General features: G+C 53.2%; 2 protein-coding genes across 4 annotated transcripts; both read right to left on the bottom strand.

The window, feature by feature from the left end:
- Positions 1-562: 562 nt before the first annotated feature.
- On the bottom strand, positions 563-4,340 carry TFF2 (trefoil factor 2). Of its 3 annotated transcripts, none has more exons than XM_053657993.1 (5): positions 4,252-4,340; positions 3,346-3,446; positions 2,540-2,689; positions 1,498-1,644; positions 563-612 (listed from the first exon to the last, which is right to left on the bottom strand). In XM_053657993.1, the coding sequence occupies exons 2-5, from the start codon at positions 3,416-3,418 to the stop codon at positions 599-601; spliced, it is 384 nt and encodes a 127-aa protein (XP_053513968.1). In that variant the 5' UTR covers positions 3,419-3,446; positions 4,252-4,340; the 3' UTR covers positions 563-598. The 3 variants fall into 3 exon arrangements, with proteins under 3 accessions (XP_053513968.1, XP_053513967.1, XP_037000528.2); XM_053657992.1 differs by having other exon boundaries at positions 3,346-3,467; positions 4,252-4,305; XM_037144633.2 differs by lacking the exon at positions 4,252-4,340 and having other exon boundaries at positions 3,346-3,502.
- An 11,409-nt stretch (positions 4,341-15,749) lies between these two features.
- On the bottom strand, positions 15,750-18,762 carry TFF1 (trefoil factor 1). The gene is made up of 3 exons (XM_037144632.2): positions 18,564-18,762; positions 16,454-16,606; positions 15,750-16,007 (listed from the first exon to the last, which is right to left on the bottom strand). The coding sequence occupies exons 1-3, from the start codon at positions 18,742-18,744 to the stop codon at positions 15,991-15,993; spliced, it is 351 nt and encodes a 116-aa protein (XP_037000527.2). The 5' UTR covers positions 18,745-18,762; the 3' UTR covers positions 15,750-15,990.
- Between the last annotated feature and the right edge of the window lie 6,553 nt (positions 18,763-25,315).

Below are 25,315 nucleotides of genomic sequence, written 5' to 3'. Positions count from 1 at the left end.
AGGCAGGGGGCAAACAAACTCCAGGTGTTGGCGGCCAGCCCAGCCTCAGCCCCTCCCAATGCCCTTCGGGAAAGGGGCCTGGCGCTCAGCTCCAAAGCAGGTGGTCTGCCATGCATTTGGTCAAAGCGATGTGATTTCATCGTTTCAGTCTGAAACTGCAGGTTACTGCAAGAGCTGTGAGGGCTGAAGCCATCTGAGTGAGTGTGGCAGCGAGTGGGTGGGCGCAGGCGTTGCAAAGAGGGGTGGAATCCGACATTCACTTACCCGAGATACTTGATTGCCGCTAGAGTCGCTGCACCTATCTGTGAATCGCCACTCTTACGGCAAATGAAAGAGCATTAAAACCACACGCACAACTCACACATGCACACACAACGGTGTCTCCAGCTCTGTGTCAATGAAGCCGACGTAAAATTGAGCAGGTTTTAAGGATTTTCTTTATTTCAAGACACCGAATGTTAAACCATCGAATGGGATAAATAGTGACTATGAAAACCCAGGAAGTCAGGAAGCTGAGCCGGGAAACTGACAAGTGGGTGTGCTCTGGTTTGGTGTCAGAGCATCCAGGAGCTGGCAGGTCCTCTGGAGCCTCTGCCTCTTAATAATGACAGTCTAGAAATGGAAAATGCGAGCCGGTTGGTGGGAGGTCAGGGAGCCCAGGGGCCCGAGCAAACGGTGCTCTGAGCCACCTGACAACAAGCCAGCTGCCAGGCTGTGCCCATTGAGGAAGGAGCCCCCTCCCAGGACAAATGCCCAGGGCTGGGGCTTCCTCAGGGAGGGGGACGTTGTCCACGTAGACCCTCAGGTCCCACTTGGAAACTTCTGCAAGTGGAAGCTGTGCCTTCACGGGTCAGTGCCTTGCCCCCACTGTTTGGAAAATGCCTGCTTTTCCTTTATTTTGCCCAACTCAGTGTCTGGAGACACCTGTGATGGAGGGGCTGGGGAGGGGACTGGACCCCCCCAGCACTGGCCCTAAAGCAGGACGCTGTGGGCAGAAGCTGTTATGCTGGTCACATGGGAGAGGACAGGGAGGTCCCCAAGAGAAGAAGCCACATCTGTGGGCTTTGTTCTGGGCCCCATCCCCAGCACCCAACACAGCGGTGGCATTTAGGGGGACCCCCACACGGTGACTGAACTAGAGTGGAATGGGAGAGGCCACCAAAGTGGGCCAAGATCCTGGGGTGTGGCTGGCAACACGATGCTTTCAAACCATCGTAAAGACGCATGATGCTGTGTGGCTTTGAACGTATCTAAAGGAAGCCGCCACTGGTGAGCACACTCTGGAATCGCCTTCAGAGCTGGTTCACAATAAAGGCAGGCTCACTGATCAGTGTGCTTGTTTCCTGAAACGGCGACCCCAGGTTCAGGAGCCCTGACCTCTGTGGCATTCAGGTTCGAAGTCCAGCCCGGGGCCCTCCCCGCCCCGGCTCCCACCTTCCCTGAGAAGCCCTCTGTGTGCAGTGGGCACCAGGTGGGGGTTCGGCCGCGTGACGTTACCTTGCACAGACTTCGGGAAGAAGCACCAGGGCACCTGCGGGATGTCGTCGGAAAAGCAGCACTTTCGAGAGGCGCACTCCTCGGGGCTGATGCCCGGGTAGCCACAGTCACTGCGGACCAAGACTTCCATGACACACTCCTCTGACTCTGGTCACCGTCACCGGGTTTGGGAGAGAATGCGGGGACTCCGTTAGGCCCGCTACAGTTACCTAGAGACTTCTGTCCCCATCCTCCCCAGGGAGCACTGCCGGATCTACAGCCGGGGCGTGACACCCGTGGATGGCAGACGTGTGGCCACCAGCGACTGGCCACCCCTTCTTCCCCACAGGTGGCACAAGTCAGAAGGTCTAAAGTCCTGGGGTCTCGAGAAACTCATTCCTCCTCTCTGGACTCAACGTCCCCCTCTGTAAAATGGGGTGGCCCACCAGGCCACAGTGAGACAAGGTGGCAAGTGACATGTAAGATTACAGAGCATTCAGCCCAAGTGTTTGACCCCACAGCACTTCCCCTGGAGGGACAGCCCTGGCCAACCCCCAGCCTCAGAGCCGGGAGCCTCCTGCTCAGTCCCAGGGCGTGTGGACGGGAGGCTGTGGGCACTGAGTTCCAGACCCACCGGTGTGCTTCCCACACACCAGGATTTTCTGTGCATGCCTTGGACTGAACAACCTACTCCCATGGTCACAGGCGCTCAGAGAAGGCAACCCTAGACGTCTTAACTTCTTCACCCCGGAGGCCTGTGAGCTGCCAGGTTGCTGATGTCCTACGAAACGCCCCCTCAGGGGCCACACTCTCACAGGTAGGCAGGGCCTGAGGGTCGTTTCCTCTCCCAGTACAGGAAGACGGGGTCTGTCCGTACATGGGGCCTCGGACCTGTCTGCCAAAAGGAACAGTGGGCCTGCACTTGGGCCTCCGTGGTGGACACAGGGCGAGGGGGCACTCTCTCTTCCCTCTGGTGGCCCTGGGCACCTGTCCTCAAACACTGTTAGCTGGGTCCTGGGCTGGCAGCCGAGGGCACAGAGAGTGGAGCTCTCCTGCCGGTTACCTTGCTTCGGGAGGGGGTTGAAGCACCAGGGGATCCCGGGGATGGTGGTGTCAAAGCAGCACCCGGCGTCAAAGCACTGGTCGCTGGTGATGCCGGGGAAGCCGCAGTTCTTCCGGTTCTGGGGGCTAATCCGTGAGCACTGGCAGGGCACTGGGGAGACACCTGGGTCAGCTCTCCCCTCCCTGCACCCCCTGCTCACAGGGGCATGCTTAGGACCCCTTTGCTGCCCATACAGGGAAATGTGAAGACTTATCTCACCCATATTGATGGGGCTTTGCTGAAACGGTTTTATTAATAAGATAAATAAGTAAGTAAATAAATAAATAACCTCCTAGAGAGAGATGGACAGATGGACCCAGGTAGCGGTCAGGTGAGAGACGATCGGGGCCAGGCCCCAAGGAGCCCCTGGTGGGGCCTCCTCCCAGTCCCTCTCCTCAAGCTGGCCTCCCAGCTCCTGTGGTCATTCTGAACTTGAACCAGAGGGAGGCCTTTCTTGGAGGTCACGCGGACCCCAGGAGTCCTCCCAGAATAGCAGGGAAGCAAGTGCAAGCATAAATCGGGGGGCTGGCTCTGTGGCCAAGGCCACCAGTCTCAGGATGCCTTTCCCACTGCTTCCTCCCTCAAGTTCACTCATAGACCTACCTTTTCCCTTGAGAGAAACAAACAAGAATGGACACCCACCAAAGGGAACTTCCACACCCCCACTGTGTTCGGGGCACTGGAAGGTTCTCCAGGCTCACTGGCCCAGAGGCTTCACCACCCAGTTGTGAGCACTGAGCCCCGGAGGGTCCCTTAGAAATACTCACAAGGTTTCTCAGCCTCCGCCAGCACACACAGGCCCAGGACAAGGACTGCCATCAGGAGCCGGGTGCCTGCCATGTCCAAGTTCAGCTGCACCCAGGGGCGCCTGCAAAATGCAGGGTTCCCACTGCCGGTGGGGGTTTTATCATCTTCTCTCTGTTTGCTCAGCAAGCGGAGATAACCTTCCTCTCCCGCCCTGGCCCCAACACTTCGATCCTTTGTTGGAAAGGGGCTGAGACAGCTGAGCCAGCAGACAGAAGGCCACGCAGGCAGGCTTCCGGGCCAGGAGCTGTGCTCCCTGGGCACCCACGAGGCCACCCCTGCCTGGGCTGAGGGTGGGGTGGAGTGCTGGCCACAGACACGCCTGGAGCTGGGTGCTCACAGCGTCACACCCAGGAAGGGATAAGCCATGTATTTCAACAGGTGACTACCACAGGATTAAAACATATATATATATTGGGCCCAAGGCTATCAGGGAAAATGATCAGGCCGGCTGTCAGCAGAGGAAGACCCCTGCTTCTGGAATGGGAGCATCTCCAAGGAGGACAGGAGACCCTCCTCCAGGGCTGCACGGGTAGGGGCTCTCCTGGCCCTTTGCCAGCACCTCCTTTCTCCATGTTGGGGAGGCGGCCTCTCTCTGTGGAGATGCATCTGACCAGGTGAAAGGAGGGGCCCAGAAGAGTGTAAAAATCAGCTCATTTTCTCTCCCATGGGAACTCTTCGCAGGTCCTAAAAGATGCCGCCTGCAAACCAGCTGTGCCTGGGGCAAGGTGCTCTGGGTAAGGGAGTCTGAGGACAGGACAGAAAGAGGGAGGAGAGAGCTGGAGGGGAGACACCCCACCAGAACACAAGGGATGGCCGGTGGGGAGGCCGGGAGGAGCTGTGAAGTTCCCCCCCACCAGAGGACTTACCAGGACTCGCCAATCTATCCCTCATTGGTTGAGCAGCCAGGGACCCAAGTGTTCAGGGAATCCAAACCCTGGGTCCTCAGGGCCTCTGGGGGTCCAGCTAGCACATCTCCAGACGAGCTCCTTGACTGTCCTCTGTGTAGAACCAACGGGACTCCATCTCTGAAAACCACGCAAAGTCAGCTTTTCCTGCCCCATGTCCCTGTCGCCCTTTGTCACCACGAAGACATAATGCCCTGGATTATCTCTCCTCTCCTGGCTTCTCATCCCCTTTGTCCTCTCTGCTTCCTCTCCCTGCACCCGACTGCCCACTGTCCCCAGCCTGGCCCTTGCAGACGTCTAGCCAAAACCCCTGATGCGCACCCATGACACAGATCATCAGCCTCAGCCCCCGAGGCTCCCACCCTCCTCCGGCCCCAGCAGAAGTCTGTGTCTTCCCTGAGACGCTCCCTTGCATCCGCCGCAGGCAGAGATGCTCAGCGCCATCTTCCTGGGCACCAACCACCCATACACTGCTTCTGGGGCAAGTTAGAAAAAGACACATTTCTTCACAACAGGTTATTCTGCCTGTGAGGCATCCATTCCAGCAGATGTGGTGTCTGCCGCGTGAGCAGAGCCGTACACGGGCATGCATCTGCGCCTGTGTCGTCTATCCATGCTGCCTGACGTCACATGGGCTCAGGAAGGGGGCTGGACATTGACCTCGAGCCCTGCTCAACCCCATTGACCCTGAGCTCTGTCCTCACTCAAAAACCATGCTCCTTGGAGATGCGGGCTGTGAACCATCCCACTTCCCACGCCTGTCAGCTGCAGAGATTCCTCCCGTCTCCTTGTTAGAAAATCTTTAGAGTCTTAAAAATAAATTTGATCTGCAAGTAAATCAACTGCCTGACAGAACGAAACTTCGCATTTGTTGAGGAAGACAGCAAAATCCAGACACACAAAAATGTTCAACACAAAACCGAAATTCACTCATGGTGTGAAGAAGCGTGACCCATTAGAAAAATTGGTGAGTAGGAACAGACCCAGATTTTGCACTGAAGTGTTCAAATATTTCAAGGGAGACATAAAACGATGATGAGAAAAATGTTTAAATTTGAGTTAAAACATGGAACCTAACATTGAACCACATGGCAATTCTAGACATGAAAAAAATCAAAAATGAAAACTCCTCTGTATGGGCTTTCGACCAGGTGGTGACTGTGGAGGAAGGGGCTGGGTTACTGGACGACTGGAAGTCACTCACAAACCTGTTCTCCAAGGAGGTTGGAAGGCAGCCTTCAAGGCTGGAGCCACAGCGGTCCTCCCGTGCAGGGGCGAGCTCTCAGGGCCGCTGCGGCCGGGTCCCCCCGCCCCCCATCTGGATGTGTCTGGTTACGGCACCTGAGTGGCCTCCGTCAGCAGCTGCATTTACACCTGGACTAGTCCTTGTTACTTCTCACCTTGTTGGCTACACCTGTCTCTTAACTGGCCTCTCGTCCACAAATAATTCTGTCCCTCTCCAGACAGAAGTCAATTGCCTTAATTATCTTTATAAAACAAAAAATCTGGACATGCCCCTCTTATGCCACTCCCTTGCCTCTCACAGCCTGTGAGGTGCAAACCAGCTCTGAGCGTCCTGAGTAGGAAAAGCAAGACACTTTGTGAGCTGGGCCCGCGTGCCCCGTCAGCCTCTTCTGCAGCTGGGTGTCCCCCACGGAGCAGGCATGTCCCACCTGCCTGCACACGCCCTGACCTTGGAGCCCTTGCTCGTGTGTCCTCATCTCTCTCTCGGGGCTCTGCCTCCACTCTTCGTCTTGCTAACTCCTTTCCATGCTGTTGCTCTCAATCAGGAGTCACTTCTTCCAGGAAGACTTCCTTGACTTCCCTCAAAGAGGTGACAGGTGCCCTCCACCTCTCGCACAAGCACCCTTTGTTCACCTGATTCAGAACACCAGCCGAACCTACGTTTAAAGGAGATTTTTACTTTTCTGGTTTCTTTATTAATTGTACCGAAGGTACGAGCCAGCACTTACTGCAAGCTACCTTTGAGCCAGGTGGCCGACTACGGACTTCACACGCTAGGTTGCATTTAATCCTTACAGCAACGCAAAGGAAGGGCTGATGCTATTGCCCCGTCTGGTGGACTCCACAGAATAAGTGCAGGGTGAGACCAGAGCTGGGCCTGTGCCCGTGTCCCAGAACCAGACCCAGTGTCTGCACATCCTGGGCTTCCCCAATGAGTTGGGGGGGGGAACAGGGGGGACAGAGTGGAGAAGTGGACAACCCACACCCCGGGAGCTGAGAAATGGGAACTTTCCACCGCACGTGGCCCGCTACCCCGATCACTGATGGAACTCATAAAGTAACATGTAGACGTAGATGTACGACCATAACCAAGGCAAACCCCCTCACGCCTCTGGGGTACAGTGCCCTCGTTTGTTACGGGAGGTGGGGCGGGGCTTATTCAGTGTGCCCTGAAGTCTCTCGTGCCTCCTAAACCCCGAGCAGGACAAGATCTCATTTTTACACTAGCATCAGGTGAGAAGTATTTTTATTGCCAGCAGATGCAGGCCTAGTGCCCCCAAGTGTAGCAGAGGGGTGGGGGGGGACGCCACACGATCCCATTGCCTCCCCAGCTTTCCCCGTTTCTGGGGTGTGGCCGCACTGAGCCGCAGAGTGAGCAAATCACAGTCTCTGAGAGCCCAGACCAAGTTTATCTACTTAATAAGGAACGTGGCCAAAGTTAGGAGGAGACAGGAACAGGTGAACTAATGAAAACTAGTCAGCAGGGAATGAATTCCCTGCTGATGAGAATTTTGGTACAGAGTTTGGGAGGGAATGAAATTCAGGAATTCTTAGTGAGTTATATTTGGGAATAGAATTGGATGAATATAATGTGAGCACATTTGCAATGCGTCAATCAAAGTGATGCCTCCTTGTACTTCTTTGAGGGACTTTATTCAAGATTTGCCTTATTATAAGATGTCTCTTTGGTATCTGAATGTCTGCTTTGGTTTGTTTTACTTGACATCATGCTGAGAAAAGCCAAAATTTGGTGGATCTTAAAACTTCAAAATATTTAAATTATTTAGGTTACCATATGTCATAGTAGTGATAGGAGCTGGCAGACTATGGCCCATGGATTTGTTGCCTATTTATTTAAATAAAACTTTATTAGAACTCAGCCATGCCGATTTATTTACCCATTTGTTTATGGCTACTTCCACACTGTGATGGCCCAGTTAGCTGTGACCGAGACTGAATGGCCCACAAACCCTAAAACATTTACCATCTGGTCCTTTGAGAAACAACAAAATCTGCCTGCCCTTATATTATCATCTTAAAACTCTCTAAAAATAAACTTGAAATGCTTGAAAACTGTTGGGAGGCGATTTTGCATGCGCCCCTCGCATCTGCGCATGCCTCAGGAACTGTCCTTATGGTGGGGGACCTGAAATCAAGGTTCCGCGTTGAGTGTGCCTTGGCTTCGTTGAGCGGAGGGGGCCTGCCGGGCCTCCCCACCGACAAGGCCCCCAGCCGAACAGCCCTCCTTTGGGATTTCCTGCTGGCCCCTAAGTGGGGGGGGGGGGGGGGGGGTGTCTCACTTTCCGACCAGCCCACAGAATGATTCAAACAAGCCAACCACATCCCTCGTGGGAACCACGGGCACCCCACCCCCACCCCCGTGATACAGCAAAGCCCCCGCCCATAGACCCCGGGCTGTTCACTCCGTTCCTGAGTGCACCCCAGGTGGCCCGGCATGGCATGCGGTGTCCTCCTCTCCTAGGCTGTGAGTGAATGTGACTCACACGCTGGGGCGATCTACGGCCAGTGTTGACCGCCCCCATAACCCTGGGCGGATATATCCGCCCCGACCACCAATGAGACGAGGCGGAGGCCAGCGGAACAGTCCTCCGCCCCAGGCTCCCTTTTCAAGGAGGCCTGTGGCACAAACACGCTGAGAAAGCAGGTGTGGTGTCTGTGCCCGGAGCCGCGGGTGGGCGAGCTTACTGCCCCTTAAAAGATCCTCGTCCCCAAGGAGGTCAGCGTTCCTCTCCCGTAAGGCAACCTGCTGCACGTGCCAGCACTCGTTGGGGCCCGCCTGTGTCGCCCCAGGAGGACTTGGCGCAGGCACGAGGATGGCCTGCTGCTCGCAACACTGTGAGTATTCAACTCCTTCATCTCTGAGCCTGACCCGCCCGTCTTCCGCCCGCGTCCAGGAGGGAAACCATTAGCTTGCAAGTCGGGTAGATGCTGAGCTCTTCCAAGTCCTTGACAGTGATGAAGTAGAACAGATTAAATACAAAAATATCCCTTCCATGTTCCCCTTTAGCATAGATGTCCCCAACTAATCAGGTCCATTCAACCTCATTATACCTCAAGACGTTCATAGGTTTGTGTAGTTCTGCCTAACAATCTGTTTGCTGCCCCCAATGTCCAACTCAGAGCAATATTAAGAACCGAGAATAATTAAGAACACACAATACAGTGTATAGGCGATATATTATAGAGTTGTACACCTAAAACCTACACAAATTTGTTAACCAATGTCACCTCAATACACTCCATTAAAATTTTAAAAAATTTTAAAATAAAGAAAATACCTTTAAAATACCATAGTGCTATTTATCTTTCTGTTATTAACTATAATATTCTGTCTGCTCGGACCTTTAAATGGATGGCTATTCCCCGAGCTACTGACATTTAGGTCAAATATCTAACTGTTCCCTAACAGCCACTGATGTTTCCTACCAGACTCATAATTAGTGGTTATTTCCACAACCTGCCCCTCCCACTCTCCCGAAGAAAGGCAGGGAAGTTTTCTTAAGCTGACAGTATCCTTCTCTATGACCCTACAAATATGATCTTAACCCACAACTTGGCTTGGAGATTGGTTCCTGCCCTGATCTTTGGTTCAACAGTATCTGAACAGAACCCTATTGTGTGGGACAGGATCTCGCAGTAATAGTGACCTCCAAGTGCACCACCAGCCACAGAACAAGCACGTTCAAGGATCAAACTAGGATATTTAAGCCAGAGTTTATTAAATCAATCGACAGCCCAGAGTGAAAAGCACAGGGCAGGTCAACACTCCCTGTGGGTGCAGGTGAGTGGAATGACCACACACCTGGATCCTGGGTCACGAGGTATTCTGTCTTAACTCTTGGCCTTTCCAACAATATGTGGTAACAAGGACCAAAATTGGGGTTTGAGCAAGGGGCCGGAACCTGGACGGTGCCTGGAGCCCCCACACGCTCAGGTCTTTTTTCTTAATATATTTTATTGATTATGCTATTACAGTTGTCCCATTTTCCCCCTTCACTCCCCTCTACCCTGCACACCCCCTCCCACCCACATTCCCCCCCCTTTAGTTCATGTCCATGGGTCGTACATATAAGTTTTTTAGCTCTTACATTTCCCATACTATTCTTACCCTCCCTTGTCTATTTTCTACCTACCATCTATGCTACTTATTCTCTGTACCTTTTCCCCCACTCTCCCCCTCCCACTCCCCCGTTCCTCACCCTCCATGTGATCTCTATTTCTGTGTTTTTGTTCCTGTTCTAGTTGTTTGCTTAGTCTGTTTTTTGTTTTAGGTGTGTTTGTTAATAGCTGTGAGTTTGCTGTAATTTTACTGTACATGTTTTTTATCTTCTTTTTCTTAGGTAAATCACTTTAACATTTCATATAATAAGGGCTTGATGATGATGAACTCCTTTAACTTGACCTTATCTGAGAAGCACTTTATCTGTCCTTCCATTCTAAATGAAAGCTTTGCTGGAGAGAGCAATCTTGGATGTAAGTCCTTGCCTTTCATGACTTGGAATACTTCTTTCCAGCCCCTTCTTTCCTATAAGTTCTCTTTTGAGAAATCAGCTGACAGTCTTATGGGCACTCCTTTGTAGGTAACTGTCTCCTTTTCTCTTGCTGCTTTTATGATTCTCTCCTTATCTTTAATCTTGGGTAATGTAATTATGATGTGCCTTGGTGTGTTCCCCTTGGGTCCAACTTCTTTGGGACTCTCTGAGCTTCCTGGACTTCCTGGAAGTCTATTTCCTTTGCCAGATTGGGGAAGTTCTCCTTCATTATTTGTTCAAATAAGTTTTCAATTTCTTGCTCTTCTTCTTCTCCTTCTGGTACCCCTATAATTCAGATGTTGGAATGTTTAAATTTGTCCTGGAGGTTCTGAAGCCTCTCCTCATTTTTTTGAATTCTTGTTTCTTTCTTTCTTCTGGTCCACTCCATTGATTTGAGTCCCAGTTTCCTCCCCATCACTATTAGTTCCCTGTACATTTTCCTTTATTTCATTTAGTGTAGCCTTAATTTTTTCATCCTATTTGAGACCATATTCAACCAATTATGTGAGAATCCTGATTACCAGTGTTTTGAACTATGTATCTGATAGGTTGGCTATCTCTTTGTTGCTTAGTTGTATTTTTTCTGGAGCTTTGATCTGTTCTTTCATTTGGGCCTTTTTTATTTTTTATTTTTTTGGCCTCAGCATGCCTGTTATATAGTGAGGGGCAGAGCCTTAGGTGTTCACCAGAGTGGGGCAATCCAGTTGCTGGGTTGTGACACTATATAGGGGTCTGAGAGGGAACAGTGGTGCTTGCTCCGCTCTCTGCTGGATTTCAGTCTCCTCTGCCACTTCCCACAAACAAACTGGACCCTTCTGGTGCTGATTCCCGGGTGAGTGGGCAGTTTGTGTACATTCTAGGACCCTGTGGGTCTCTCCAACTCTCCTGTGAGTCTGGGAGTCTCTCCTGCCACCTCAACCCCCACAGGTGTTTTCAATCATGTTTTGAAGCTTTATTTCCCTGAGCTGGGGCCCTGGGTTGTGTGGTCTCGCTCCCCAGTTTCACCTGGTTTATCTGTGCACAAATGTTGGGACCACCTGGTCCTCTGGCTGCCTTGTGTGCCGTGCCCCCTTCCACAACCCGCTGCCTCACTGCGTCTGCCCACTGCCATCTTGTGCGCCCGGGTCCACCAGCCACCACTTTGCCGCAACCCCTCTCTGCTCCACCACCCGACTCCGCCCCGGCTGCCAGTCTGGATAAATATGTCTACTTGGTTGTTAAACTTCCATACAGTTCAATTTTCTGTTGGTACTGGTTATTTTTTTGTTTCTAAATTGTTGTCCTTGTTTTGGTTGTGGGAGGAGGCACAGTGTGTCTACCTACACCTCCATCTTGGCCAGAAGTCCTCCACGCTCAGGTTTTATTGGGGAGACTCAGAGCTGGCACTGCTAGACCAGCTGTAACCCATGGTGACCCACAGAGGTAGTCAGTCTGCTGCTGGTCTGCATTTTGGGGCTGACACCCGGGGCCCAAATGGGGCCGTGACAGGGATCACTGGTGAATGCCTAGTCTGGAGATGACGGGCGACAGAGCCATCAGCGTAGACGTGCACCGTCTGCTTCTGAAGGGTGGCCTCCCCACCCTCTCCCACCTGTAGTAACGCTTTTGCTTATTTCATCCTTTTGATGAGGTACTGTGCCCTATAGGTCACTGTCACCTACATCTCAGCAGCTAGTTTCCCGCCATCTGTACCTGACACATTCTCAAGTTCATGTATCCCATTTGTCCTCTCGCCATGGTAGCGGGATTGACTGGTCTCAGATAACAGCAAACCATCCAACACCTGCACACTGGTGACTGGCTTGGACTCAACCTCTCTGTCCGCAAGTAACAGGTACACGCTACTTGGGGCTAAATTGTGTCTCCCTCAAATACAAAGTCTGAGACCGTCACCCTCACTATTTCAGAATGTGACCTTCAGTAGAGATGAGGTCTTTAGAAAGGTGATTAAGTGCAAATGAGGCCTTTAGGGTGGGTCTCAGTCCAACAGGACTGGTGTCCTTGTGAGAGATTGGGACAGAAGTGCACAGAGGGAGACCATGTGAAGACACAGGGAGAAGACGGCCATCCACCAACCAGGGAGAGGCCTTGTGGGAAGCCGGCCCTGGTGACCCTTTGATCTTGGGCTTCCAGCCCCCAGATCTGAAAGAGAAGGACTGTCATTGTCTCAGCCACACAGTGCGGATGATGGTCACCCAAGCTGACTAATCCACCAGCTCAAGCTGAAAAAAAGTGGGGGTTATGATGTGGGTGTGGGGTGTCAGTGGAACCCCAGGGCAGCAGCACTGCCGGCCTCAGGGGCCAGGACACACTCCCACCTTCCCTGGGCCCCTCTCCGCACGTCTGCCTGTTCTGCTCCCTGCCTCCCAGGCCGCGTGGCCAGCTGCATTCCCTCTCGGCTCCTCCATCGTGCCCTCCGAGCCCCTTCCAGGCCTTAAGCTGCTGCGACTCTCCCCACACCATTTATCTACCAGAAAATCCCCCACTTTGCCCGTGAACAGAAGCCTCTCCTATGAGAGACTGCCCGAACTTTTGCTCGAAGCTCTTCAAGGATGCAGGAAGCTCTAGAAAGTCCCCCGGTTTGGCAGTTTCCAGGCCGGTGGGCAAAGGGCAGCGTGTGGGATGCTGGGGGAAGCTTTGCTGGTGTCCGGCACTGAACAGGGCAGATTAGCATTTTAGCTTCATGTCTGCTAAAACCAAGAGACCTTTAAGCTTACACATCACTCCACTGCCTTGTGCTGAAGTAAAAAGCCTGTTTCCAGAAAACAAAACTAGAAAGTATATAAAACTTTTCACCCCCAAGCCACGTATTCACGTTCGAAAGTTGTAAGGGTGGTTTTCATGCCCCACCCCCTGCAAAACCCAGTGGTTTAGGTGCAAAAGAGCACTGGTCCCCAGGTGACCTGTCCCACAGGTGTCCTCCTGTGTTCCAAGGCTGGGGCACGGAGAGGGGCTCAGGTTCTTCAGGGGCTGTGTGTGCACGTGTGTGAGTGTGCACATGTGTGTGTGCATTCCCCAAGTTGGGCTGTAAGTTACCGAGATGCATGACCACCACACTTGTCTTTTCCCCACCACACTTCCGAATGCTGCAAGGACTTTGTGGGGACCCAGGGAAGTCAGCCATTGCTTCTTTAAGACACCCGTTCTGCCCCCCACTTCCCCTCAACTTCCTTGCCCACCAGCACAATGCTGTGGAGGGGCCTGGGTGGGGTTGTGGTACCAGACACCCCCAGATGATCACCGTCCCTGGGCTTTGGGGTGGGGGGTAGAGCCCATGTCCCAGAACCCTCTCTCCGCTTTCTCGATTGCATCTTTGACATTGTTAACAAGGTCCATTGTTACTGGACCTTGACCCTGGGGCCTCTCCGACTCCAGTCTGCTGAGCCGTCCGATCTGTGGGGCTGCTCACTCAGCGGGTCATCCCCCACCTGTCAGCACCTGGTCCTCTGTTACAAAATGGGGGCAGAGGTGAGCACCCAGTGTCATTTGTGATGGCTTTGGTTTTGGAAACCTAAAGTGAGGCTTTCAGATTCTCTCACACACAGCTCCCCCTGCCCACTCTCTCCTGATGCCAAGACAGAGGTTCCCGCTGAGGGCTAAGGTGGTCGAATGGCTTAGTGAGAAGTGGGGGGCCACCAGGGCATGGTATGGAGAACGGCTGCCTAAATTCCTCTAACAGATCAAGGGCCCAGCCCAGAAGACTCATTCTAAGGACTTCTACCTTGGGCAAGAGTTTGCCCTGTCTATGATGGCTGGCCATAGGGTGATTGTTCTGTGGTGCAGGGAAGATACAGACCTTGGTCGTGTGTTGTCAGGGAAACCCAGGGGGAGTGCTTTAACCCATACGAACACTTGGGTTTACTCAGCACACAGTCTGGAGGTGGGTGGTGATGGGTCAAATCAGCAGCCCAGGGATGTCAAGGTTCTAGTTCTCCGGCTTTCCCTCATTATCACAGAATGGCTGCCCGAAGCACCACATCACAGCTTCATACCACACAACATCCAGAGGCAGGCTGCAGGTATGACCAGGTGGTCAGAGGGAGCCCTCCTTTTACCAAGGAGGAAAAGTCTTCTTCAGGAGCCCCCTAGTCGACGCCCTCTCCTGCCTCGTGGGCTGGAATCACAGGGCCACCTCTCGCTGGAAGAGAGATGGAGAAAGTAGGCACTTCCCCTGTTTCTTTATGGAGTAGAAGTCAGGTAAGAAGTAAGGGAAGGAGAGATGAGATGGCCAGAACTGGGAAACAGTCTGCCACAAGAGGTCACAGGGAAAAGTGACGTCTCTGGCACTGGGGGGCGTGCAGGGGAAGGCGCAGGGAACAGGACTAGCTGGACTCCTGTGAAAGCTTGAGCCTCACTCCACAGACAGAATCCAAGGGACACCCATGGACCCAAGGACTCCCTCACCTGGCAGCCCCAGGGGACCCTGAGCCCCTCCCCAGGGAGAGGATCAGTAGGCGTGTGGGCCTGGACAGAGGTTTATTCCCAGGGCTGCCACCTCCAGAGGCTGCCACTAGAGGGCACTGCCCCCCCACAGGGGGCTGGACTGACAGTCAGTGTCTTTTTACCTCTACAGGGAGCGGCAGAGGCTGTGAGGGAGGTCACATGGTAGGGACACGGAAGAGAAGGGAAAACCTCTCTGCGGGTTCTCCAGTGTGGAAAAGCCACGGTGGTTCCACAGCACACAGAACACGACTGCACTCACGTGGATGCTGCTGGGTGCATGTGCTGAGGTTGCCGTCCTGCCATCCCTGCCTGTGCCCAGGTCTCCCGGCCCTGTGGCCTCCCTCTGTGCGTGCTGGTCCCAGTCCGGGGAGGGACTGACCGGACCAGCTGGTTTGGAACACACTGTTCACACAGAGCTCAGTGCCCCTCCTTCTCCGTGGGAACCGGTGGCCGTGGAGGCCAGGAGTGCTCCGCTGCTCCTGGGACCCCACGGACGGTTGTCCAGTTTGTGCCTGGAGCAAGGACACTGAGAGGAGGAAGGCATCTGGGGAGCGATGGACTTGTTTTGCTGAGCTCCAGGGGCAGAGGGACAGCCCAGAATTGTGGCCTCTCTTCACTCTCCCCACAGCCCTGTGGGGGCCGGGCCACCTGAGGCTGCCGGGACTGCCGGGACCTCTCTCCTGGGTGGGCTGTGTTGACCATTCAATGCCCGGGTGTACTCGGCAGGACCACGAGGCCCCCGTCCCTCCATGTTGTCTGTGTCAGCAATAAGGGTCGTGTGCCCTTCATATCCCTCTCTTTGGGGGTGGTGGGGGGATTCTTTAAGATGTCACCTCACATCACACTCTGCAGTGTTTTATTCACACTGCCAGACTCTGCAGTAGGTGTTATCTCCTGAGCCCGTTGCCGCCTTGGGGAGGGAAGGAACCGGAGGCAATTTTCTTGCACAGCAGTGGGCCATCCACAGTGAATCGTGCAGGAGTGTTAATAGAGTTTGGGGTCTGTTTCCTACTAGACGGGGGTGCGGCGTGGATGGAGTTGCTTCTCAGGCTTTGCAATGAATGGCCTTGTGCAGGGAGCCCGGCTGCCGGCAGCTGCTGAGTCCACCGCTGCAACCCCACTGCCCCTTTGTCCTCCCACCTATGCCCCGCACCCCGCCTGAGATGGCGTAAATCAGTGCACAAATGTGACAAGAAACCTCGGGAAATCAGGCACTGCTCTTTGAGAGAAAGGAAAATTGTGTGTATTTTCTGAAAGAACTAAAAGCGCAAACTAGCATTCATCTGTTTTCACTGTTAGGCTAACGCTGAACACAAAAACTTGGAGTGGTCCATCCTCGCAGGGAGTGAGGGGCCAATGGCAGCGGGCCTGGGATTGTGGGCAGTGGGGCCAACTTGCAGTCGCCGGGTGGGGGTGGCATCCTAAGTAGGTGTTGACGTGGGTCCCACCGGGAGAGTGGCTAAAACTCACATTCCTCTAAAAGGGGAAGGTGACAAGGAGAAGAGACATGTTAGAATAAGGATCTTCCTTCACTTTTAAATAATTCCAGAAGCTTTGGCTTGAAAGTTTCAATGGGGAGCTTCCTTAGAAAACATGGACTGTCTTCCTATTTTTTCTTTCCTTTCACTCCCACCCCAAGGGAAGCATTTCAAGGATGATTCTTCACAAAGTTTGGTTAGAGATGTGAAGAAGAGCCGAAAAAAAGCCAGGGTTCCTCCCCAAACAGTCTTTCAGCCCTGCCTGTCACCCCCAGACCTGAATTCAGCCCGAGGCAGTCGGGACCACTTCTCCATCTGCACCTCAAGCCCGCTGCTCTGGGTAAAAACGCAGCTGGCCATGCCCACCAGGGGCCTGTGGTCCCAGGAGGCTTTCCTCACTAGTGCTACGCCATCATCAGCCCCCGCAGTGTGTCGTGGACGTACCTTCCTGAACGTTGTCCACCTTCAAAGGATAGAAGCACCACGGGTAACCCCGGATGGCGTCGTCAAAACAGCAGCTCCTTTTTGCACACTGGGAAGGCGTGATACCAGGAAAACCACAATTTGTTCTGTGTTTCGGGGCCACTGTACATGTCTCTAAAAGTACACGAGGCAAGAGGCAAAGGTCAGTCATAGGCTGATCCTGACTCAGGGTCCAAGAGGGACACCCCGTCCTCATTTCCTGACATGAAATCACGTAACCACAGGGAAAACACAAGGTGCCTGGGATTTTTAAACCTTGCACCTGCCTGGACAATGTATTCAAGCACTCGTTAGTTTCAACAGCTATTGGACTTCCTTGCTCAGTCAACATATATCTGTTGGCACCGCGCGTGTGTGCTAGAAACACGAGCTAGCCCGACAAAATCAGACAGCGCAGGTCCCTCAGAAATCCAGCTCATGCCAGGCTCTCTGGCAGGTGGTGAGGACCCAGAAATCAAAAATAGAGACAGACTTCTTAAGAAACCGGAAGTCAAGTAGAGGAGAAAGCCAAGTATGCGTACAAAACAGCACAGTGAAACCATCCCAGTGTGTCCAGGGCAAGCACAGAAGGGACAATGGGCAACAAGCCTGAGCAAAGCAGGGAGCACTTCCTGTAGGAGGGGGCTGACCACGTGAGGATGAGGCAGTGGGTGTTCCAAGCAAGAGGAGCTATGTGTTCAATGGCGGTGAAGGGAGAAAGCAAGTGGTTTGGAGGAGGTGTGAGCTGATTCGCAGGTACAACACGAGGGTTGGGGTGGGAGTGGTCTGGGAGGAGCCAAGCTGAGGACTAGGGTAGACTGTTTCAGCCGAAGAGCAATAGCTTTCCCCGGGGGGGGGGGGGAGCGATGAAGTGACCCAAAGCCAAGAACACGCAGGGTGAGACAGGCCAGCTAAGAGCTCTCACGCGGTCTGGATGCGAGATCTGCAGGCCGGGGGCTGCAGTGGGGGTCAGGGTCTAGGGCTCTGAGAAGGCAGACCAGGCAGGCTAAGGCGGGGGAATGGGAGGGGCATCTGGAACCGCTTCCCTCTTTCTGTCTTGCAGTGGGGGGCCGAGGAGGGTGAGAGGTCCCTTCCTATCACATGGGCTCGGAGATGCTCCCGGCTGTGCGCCATGAGTGAGAAGACGAGGAGGCGGAGGAGCGAGGCCTCGGGAGCATCGGTAGCAAAGGGGCAGAACGGATCTGGAACAGGAGCGAGAGGAGGGTCAGACAGACAGGTGGACCGAGAGTCAGGGCAGAGGTGGCCACAGCTGGGCTTGACCTGGGGCATCAGACCCTGGGAAAGACAGTCCCTGCGAAGATGGGCGGATGTGGGACACCCTGCCTAGACTGAGGGGCCAGGATGCCCAGTTTATTCCTTTGTGGCCCCCCCTTTGAGGGGCCATCCAGCAAAGCATTCTATCAATAAGAAGTAATGTTTATTCAGCACTTTGGAGCTTGCAAAGCACTTTTCACGGACATTATCACACCGAACTTTCTTGGCAACCCTCTAAGGCAGATAACTGATCACACTCTGGAGAGAAAGGCATCGAAATACAACAAGTTCAAAGAAAGCAATAGTGCCCTCTCTCACTGGGTGACACCCGTAGATGAATATTGATCATGCACCAATGGGACAGGGGGGTGGGGCTCCGCCGAACATGGGACCCAGGAGAGCCCGCGAACCTGCCAGAGGGGTTCTCGGGATGCCCACCCGTGGAGCAGGCACTTGGACACCTGTGGCCACTTGCAGTGGGCCCGCCCCCTGGGGTGGAGTTTGGCTGGGACATTTAGAAGTGCTATTCTTATGCCCTACATCGGAGCTTGCTCTTTGAAGTGCAATGTTCAAGGAGAGCCTTGTAGTCCCGTGTTGGCGCTGGGAGACGGCACCGACCTAGGAATCGGCCTTGTCCCAGCAGTTCTCAGAGGGCTTGCTGACCTCGTCCCCTGATGCTATCACGGCCTGCCCTTGCCTTCTACAGCCTCTCAAGGGCCTGGAGCAGCACTTGGCTCACAGATTCGCACTGTGAAATGAAGACCCCATCAAGCTAGCTCTCTGTGGCCACCCAGAAGCAGGAAGGGTGCTGTCTTACCGGTCTCGCCCTGAGCCTGGGTGCTGAGGGCCAGCAGGAAGACCACGAGCAGGACACAGATCACCTTGGGCTCCATGGTGGCGGCCGCCTTCTCCTCTGCTCCCCAGGGACTACAAGTCAGGGGTGAGAACCAGACAGAGCCCTTGATTTTAAGTCCAGTCTCTGTTTGCCAAAAGAGCATTCCATTTGCCTAAGGAGGGTCTCATGCCTTTAACGCCAAGTAATCTCCACTGATTAAAAGGTGTTTCCCAAACATGGGCAAGCCGTACGCACGAGATTGCTGATAGAGGAGACCCGTGTCACGCCGTCATCGGTGAGGGATGTGAGAGTCAGCACATCGCGCTCTTGTCCGTGGGAGTCTCCTGGGTCGTGACTGGGTCCGGGTCCCAACCGTATCGGCTAATGTCAACATCACACCCACTGGGAAGTGATTCACAGTGATGGCCCATGAAAGGCACAGTTGTGTCAACAGTGGCTCACGGGGTCCCTGCCACACAGTTCAGGGGGAGGAGGAGGAGGAGACGTGGCCCGCCTGCCTGGCCTGGTCCTTCCCCTGTGGGTACGCCGCCACTTTGAACTAGTTTGGGTCTCCAAGGCTGGGGCGGAGGCAGGGGGAACGGGGCCTGGACAAGGCGAGCAGGAGAGTGACAGGCCTGGCCCCCTCCCCACTTCCTCTGCCTAGGACTTGAACTTGAAACTTCGCCTTTTTCCCCTTGGTGTTGCCTTGTCAGACGTTTCCCTGGCAAATTCATATGAGAGCAGAGTCCTCAATGTCCTGCACCGAGGAAAAGCGCCTGCAGGGGGGGCTCACGGGCCAGCTGGCACTGGCATCTCATTCACAGGACGAGTGAGCACTTTACTTATCTAAATTCATTTCTTTCCTTTCTCCTTTAAAAAATGAGGCTGTGTACACAAGAGCAGACATGGCAACTGATAAAGCGGGGGTGCTCTCCCCTCTAACGGGATCCCTCTCCCTGCGTCTGTGGGGTCGGGCACATCCTCCCAGGGAGACCCCCAGGACAGAGCGTCACAAAGGCCACCTCACCCCAGGTGCCCTGGGCCTCTGCCCAGCTTGGCTCTTCCTCTTTCATGGTTCTTTTTATCTGTGGATGTGCAGAAGCATTCGCTCACGTGCATGAGCATGTTTATCATTGGCTGTCCCTCCCGCCACAGGGTGGAAGGGCCTGCCAAGGGCGCTTCGTCTGCTCTTTGCGTTGCGGGGGCCTCAGCACCTCCGATGGGGCCCGACTCAATACGTAGCCACAGGAGAATGAATGAATAAGGAATCTGTTTCTTCAGTGAGAGGCTAGGCTCTGAGGCAAGTGAATCTCATCTGGGAGAGGTATTACTTTTAGGTGAGCTTCAGCTGCTCCCGGTCGACACATGCCACCACATTCTTCCTCACTGCTGGCCCAGCCGGTGGCCCCTGCGCTCCAGGCTGCCAGTCCCAAGCTGGGGCCACCTGACATGCAGGACCCAGGGAAGGACCAGGGCCCAGAGAGTGCTCTGTGGGGGTGGGAACTGTTTGCCAGGGACAGTGGGGCCACCAGACCCGGGCGATGCTCACGATGAGCAGAACCACCCTGCTCATTTCTCACAGATGGAGATCATCTTTGCAGCATTGTTTGCACAGCTTTTTAAAAAAGAAAATAAATAGAATAATAACAGAGAAAATAGGAATAAAGAGAAAGATGGAAGGAAGGAAGGAAGGAAGGAAGGAAGGAAGGAAGGAAGGAAGGAAGGAAGGAAGGAAAATATAACTATTCATAAGCATTTATTACCTGTAAAAGAGAAAAAGTGCACAGGATGCATCACAGTACATTCTAGTGCAAGGAAACACAACGGCCAAGCAATTCTCTGTCCTTCCCACAAGCCCATCACCCAGGAGCAGATAGATGGATGGAAGGGTGGACTCGTCTGCTCAGTAGCCAGTGGGTGCATCCTAATTCGGCATAAGCCTGAAACCAGAGTGATACAGGGCTCCTTCTCAACCTGTGTGTGTGTGCCCAGGAAGCAAACAGCAGGAGTAGGAGTGGTCTTCCTCATAAGTGAACGGAGTAACTGCTGGGAGAAGTTCTGCTTCCCTTCCCCATGACTGTGGTCTTTCTTACCTGTTAGAATGCTGTTGTTCAAGAGAGACCCAGGCCTATTGACCCAGCAGGGGAGACTTGCCCTTTTGACTTCTATGTGCCAGTGAACCAACAGTCAGGGGGACTGTCAGCTAGAGAGGTTGGTCCTCGGTGCCAGGGGAAACCTGTGTTACTGCCATAGAACGGGGATGAGGAAGACAAAGCTTGTAGCCCAGGGAGTCACTGAGGCTCCTGTGGGTGCCCTCTCACCCAGTGGTCCTGGCCAATGGAAAACCGAGGCGCCCAATAAATACACACCTGGGCTCAGACCCCACAGAAGTCAACACTTGGGTCACCATCACCGCCGCAGGCCAGTGACCATACCCAGATGAAGTGAGAGCAGGTGATAAAATGGGAAGGAGCTACGAGCACCAACCTTGGCTTCTGGGCCAACAACCTAAGCAGTTGCTGGAGCAGCTGTTTTACATAAGTTAAAGAAAATAGCAATAAATACTTGGCTAATTTCTAGAAGATTTAGGTATTTCTAAGCCTTGTAACAATAACAGATCATTTAAATGTATATAACACACGTAGGTAGCAAATTTAACTATGTAAAGTATTTTAAACTTTGAATATAAAATCTTTAAAGATTTCTATTTACTTATATTCAGAGAGAGGGGAAGGAAGGGAGAAAGAGAGGGAGAGAAACATCAATGTGTGGTTGCCTTTCATGTGCCCCCCTGCTGGGGACCTGGCCTGCAACCCAGGCATGTGCCCTGACTGGGAATCAAACCAGTGACACCTTGGTTCACAGGCCCTCACTCAGTGCACTGAGCTATACCAGTCGGCTCTTTTAATTTTTAATTCAATTATTTACTTATTTATTTTTAGAAATAAAACCAATTATCATATTCTAAGGTAACCTTTTGCATATGGATATTCTTATTTTTTTCTAAAGTTACACTAGTAATGCATAAGCATAAATAAAAGAATTAAAAACATTTATATAGATACAGAATTAGTACTACCATGTATAACACACATCCTTACTTTTCCCTCGAAATTTGGGCAAAAAGTGTCCATTAACCATGGCAGTATGTGCCAGGTCAGTAGTGAAATGGCTCACCTTAGGTCAGCACAGCACTTTGCATCAGGGGCCTGAGAAAGGGCACACGCTCTGACCCACTAACTCTGCCCTAAAGGACTTTTCTAAACACAGAAAAATCATTTTGCACGAAGACGGCATCAAAAATCTCACCGACCGTAAAGCCTGGCAGACAGAACCAAATCACCGACAGCAGAACGTCCGTAACAAATGTCAGTGTGATGCTGCCCGACAAGGTGTCCGGCCACCACCCGTGGCTGTGACCTGTGGCATTTGTCAGAGCCTGGAGAATTCTCACGCTCCAGTGTTAAGTGAAAAAGAACAGGATAGAAGTTTGCAAACAGCTCAGGAGAAAAAGGAGAAGAAAGAAGCCGCACCAGTGGGTGGCACTGAGCGGTAAAAAGATGCCCCCCATTTTCCTTGGACCCCGTTTCCTAGTCACTGAAAGGCTTCTGCAGCGAGCAATCACTTTGTCATTGAAAAATACTGTTTTCTTAAAAATTAAATGTAATGGTTCTGCTGTTGCCAAAGAGAAAGAAGGAGGAGCGTTCCCCTGTCTCCCCTAGTGGGTGAGTTATGAGTCAGCCACGGAGGAGCGGTATTTGACCTTGGAGGGGCTCCTCCCAGGCCACTTCTGCCCTACTTCCTCCTACCTTCCCTGAAGTCAAACACAGGAGTGGGGTTGGTGTGAGCCTCCTGCTATCTTAGATTCCAGCAACCCCACGATTGAGGCCACCCAGTGAGCCCTCGCCCCACCCAGCAAGTCCCAGGGACCCATTCGGAGCGTGCTGGAGAGACGCAGCCTTGACCATGAAGGGAGCAGGACACCCCTCGGTCCAGCAATGGTCAAAACAGGGACCTCTCTCGAAGCCCCTCCACGGTCCTCCTGGACTCACCAAGCTCGAGCTTCCCCACCCTTCTCGCTCAGCCCAGTGTGGCAGGGCCAGGGCCCAGCAGTCCTTCAAGGCTCTAAAACCATAGTTCAGTCCTAACTGTGGGTCCTGGGGATTTAAACTAGGCGTGAGAGAGGGGGAAATGGAGACCTAATTCCTCACTTCCAAGCCAGCCCTGCCGACCCCCTGACTCTGCCAACCTACAGTTACTTAACTCTCCAGAGTTCAGCAGGGCACCCACCCGGCTGAACAAAGAGGGCCTGCTCCTCCCAGCAGGTGAGCCTGGGACTCACCTGCTCATTCCTGTGGGTCCCAGGGAAACCTGGGGTGAGCGTGGGCACTGTACCTCCCCTCCCTAATCTGTCTGTCAGTCCCCAAGCTGAGCAGGCTCCTGGGACACTGACCATGGTCCTCGCCGCCTCCTGCTGGCCCTCTCGGAGTTTGCCTCTCTGGGCCCCGGTGCCTCACCTCTCTGGACCCTGAGTGCTGGCTGGTCCAGCCCAAAGTCTCCTGCTCCCATGTCCTGAGTGTCCCTCCTGCAGCTGCCCCACCCTGATGGAGCCCTTGAGGTGGCTCTTTGGTCCGTTTTAATCCACGTCTACCCCATACGTAGGTATGTGGTACATTTTTTGTTCCAGGCATGAGGATGTTCTGTCGGGCCTGGACTGATGGTGAGCAATCCTGCTGAGAAAAGGACAAGAATTCCAGGTGTGTGTAAATGACCCGTAAGTAGGCTGGCAGTCACCAGTCCCTGTGCTCTATGGTTGCATGTCCAGGGACAGAGGCATGGGAAAGAAGAGGCCAGAGTGCCCACTGGCTTAGTGAGCAGTCACGACTGGCCCATAGCGACTTCCATCGACTGAAGAAAGGCTCTGAACTAAAAAAAAGATCACTGAAAATCCTCACTAAACTATATTTCTGTTTTCTTTCATTCATGTCTTCCCATTTTTCACTTACTTTTTCTAGATAAAGTTGCTGAGAGTGGGCCCCAGAACTCAGGCGCACCTGGCAGCGTGTCTGCCAGTGGGGCGGTGATGTACAAAGGGTCGTGATTCTTGGGCCAGGTCCATTCTCAGCGGCTGCACCCTTGTCCGGCCTTTGTGACCCTGCTGTGCAGTCCCCTCCTGAGGACAGAGCCCTGACAGCAGGTGTGGCCCCGGTCACAGAGGCCGTGGATCAGGCCACCTCTCTGAGTTAGCTTGGGTTGGTGTTCCAGCTTCTGCGCAAACTTCCCATCTGTCGGGGACAAAGCCGAAAACGTTTACACCCCTCTCATGGTCAGAGAGGCTGCTGGGAGTTTATTCAAAACGAAATGACAGAGAGCGTCTCCCCCAGCAAGGGTCCTGCTTTCTCCCCCTAACAACCTCAAAATGTGCCCAATGCAGGTCTTACAGGAGGATTCTGGGGGCTGGGGTGAGGTTAGAAATACCTGCGCCCTGTCGCTGCTCAGAGGTGGGCGGGGCCTGGAGCCAGGCTCCCTCGCCACCCCTTCATTTCTTTGCCAACATTGAAAAGACAGTGAGAGAATAGGATGGAGAATAGATGCTCGTGAATTTGACAGCCTGGAGGACAGGGACTAATTTCTCGAAAACCACACAGACACACACAAACAGGCACACACTCAGACATGCACACATACTCACACAAACAGAGGCACACTCAAACACATACACACACAGACACACACACACACAGGATCATGATGAGACAGGTGGGCCTTTAACTTGTGGAAAATCACCGAACTGTGATCTAAAGTGATCACAGTTTTCACAGCTTTTATTCCCTTTTGCACACCCAGCAGGAGTGTGCAAGAGCTCCATTTCTTCCACAGCCTTGCTGATCCTTGGCAGAGTCAAACTTCTGAAGTGACCCCTTTAATAAACCAGCGGTGGTTTTAACTGCATATCGAGGCGTTGAGCATTTTTGTCGTGTGCTCAGTGGTCATCGGGTTTCTCCTTGGTAAGATGTCTGTCCATATCTTTTGCCTACTTTATTTTGTATGAATTGTGGCTATTTCCTGTCTCATTTATAAATAAATAGTTCATTTGTGTTCCTTAAAACATACGCACACCCTCGGACACACAAACGCACTTGGACGCACACACCCACACACACACAAGTACAGGTAGAACTGAAGTGCTCCGAGTAGGTCAGTGGACCTTATCAATGTCAGTATCCTGCTTGTGACAATAGGGAAAATGGGACAAAATTTATGAGATCTCTGTGTCATTCCTTATGATTGCATGTGCCTGAATGTAAAATTTCTCTTGAAAAAAAGTATTAGTCCAATAAGAACATTTCCAAAATCATTCTCGTGGTTCTTTTTTTCTCTGCTTGGCAAGGACTCCTGTTCTGGGGGGTGAGAACGAGCCCGGAAGTGGTTGAACCGCACCCTCAGCCCTGCCGCCCCGCCCCCAGGGCATGACTGCACCCCACCCCAACTCACGCAGGACCCCCCCCCCCCCCCCGGGAGCTCCCGCCCCGGCCTGCAGGAAGCCAGGGCTGCAGATGCGTTCTCACAGTTCCCGGCCACAGGCCGACTCTTGCCTTGGGGCCCTGATGCCTGCCGGCGGTCTCACCCACGTCCTGTGGCTGGCTGTGACTCGGGTGGGGTGCGTCCCCCCAGGCATGGCCAGGCAGCGCAGCGATCAGCCCTCCACTCCCCCCCCCCCCGTGCTCTTCCCC

The sequence above is a fragment of the Artibeus jamaicensis genome, unplaced genomic scaffold (assembly GCF_021234435.1).
Source record: "Artibeus jamaicensis isolate MK-2021 breed Jamaican fruit bat unplaced genomic scaffold, CSHL_Jam_final scaffold_474, whole genome shotgun sequence".
Lineage (NCBI taxonomy): Eukaryota > Metazoa > Chordata > Mammalia > Chiroptera > Phyllostomidae > Artibeus > Artibeus jamaicensis.
This window is presented reverse-complemented; position numbering and strand designations above follow the sequence as displayed.

Coding starts and splice junctions, on each gene's coding strand:
- TFF1 (XM_037144632.2), bottom strand. CDS start 18,744: ATGCTCTTTTGGCAAACAGAGACTGGACTTAAAATCAAGGGCTCTGTC. Junction 16,607..18,563: donor CCAGGCTCAGGGCGAGACCG/GTAAGACAGCAC, acceptor GTGTACTTTTAG/AGACATGTACAGTGGCCCCG.
- TFF2 (XM_053657993.1), bottom strand. CDS start 3,418: ATGGCAGGCACCCGGCTCCTGATGGCAGTCCTTGTCCTGGGCCTGTGT. Junction 2,690..3,345: donor GGCGGAGGCTGAGAAACCTT/GTGAGTATTTCT, acceptor GTGTCTCCCCAG/TGCCCTGCCAGTGCTCACGG. Junction 1,645..2,539: donor CAACCCCCTCCCGAAGCAAG/GTAACCGGCAGG, acceptor GACGGTGACCAG/AGTCAGAGGAGTGTGTCATG.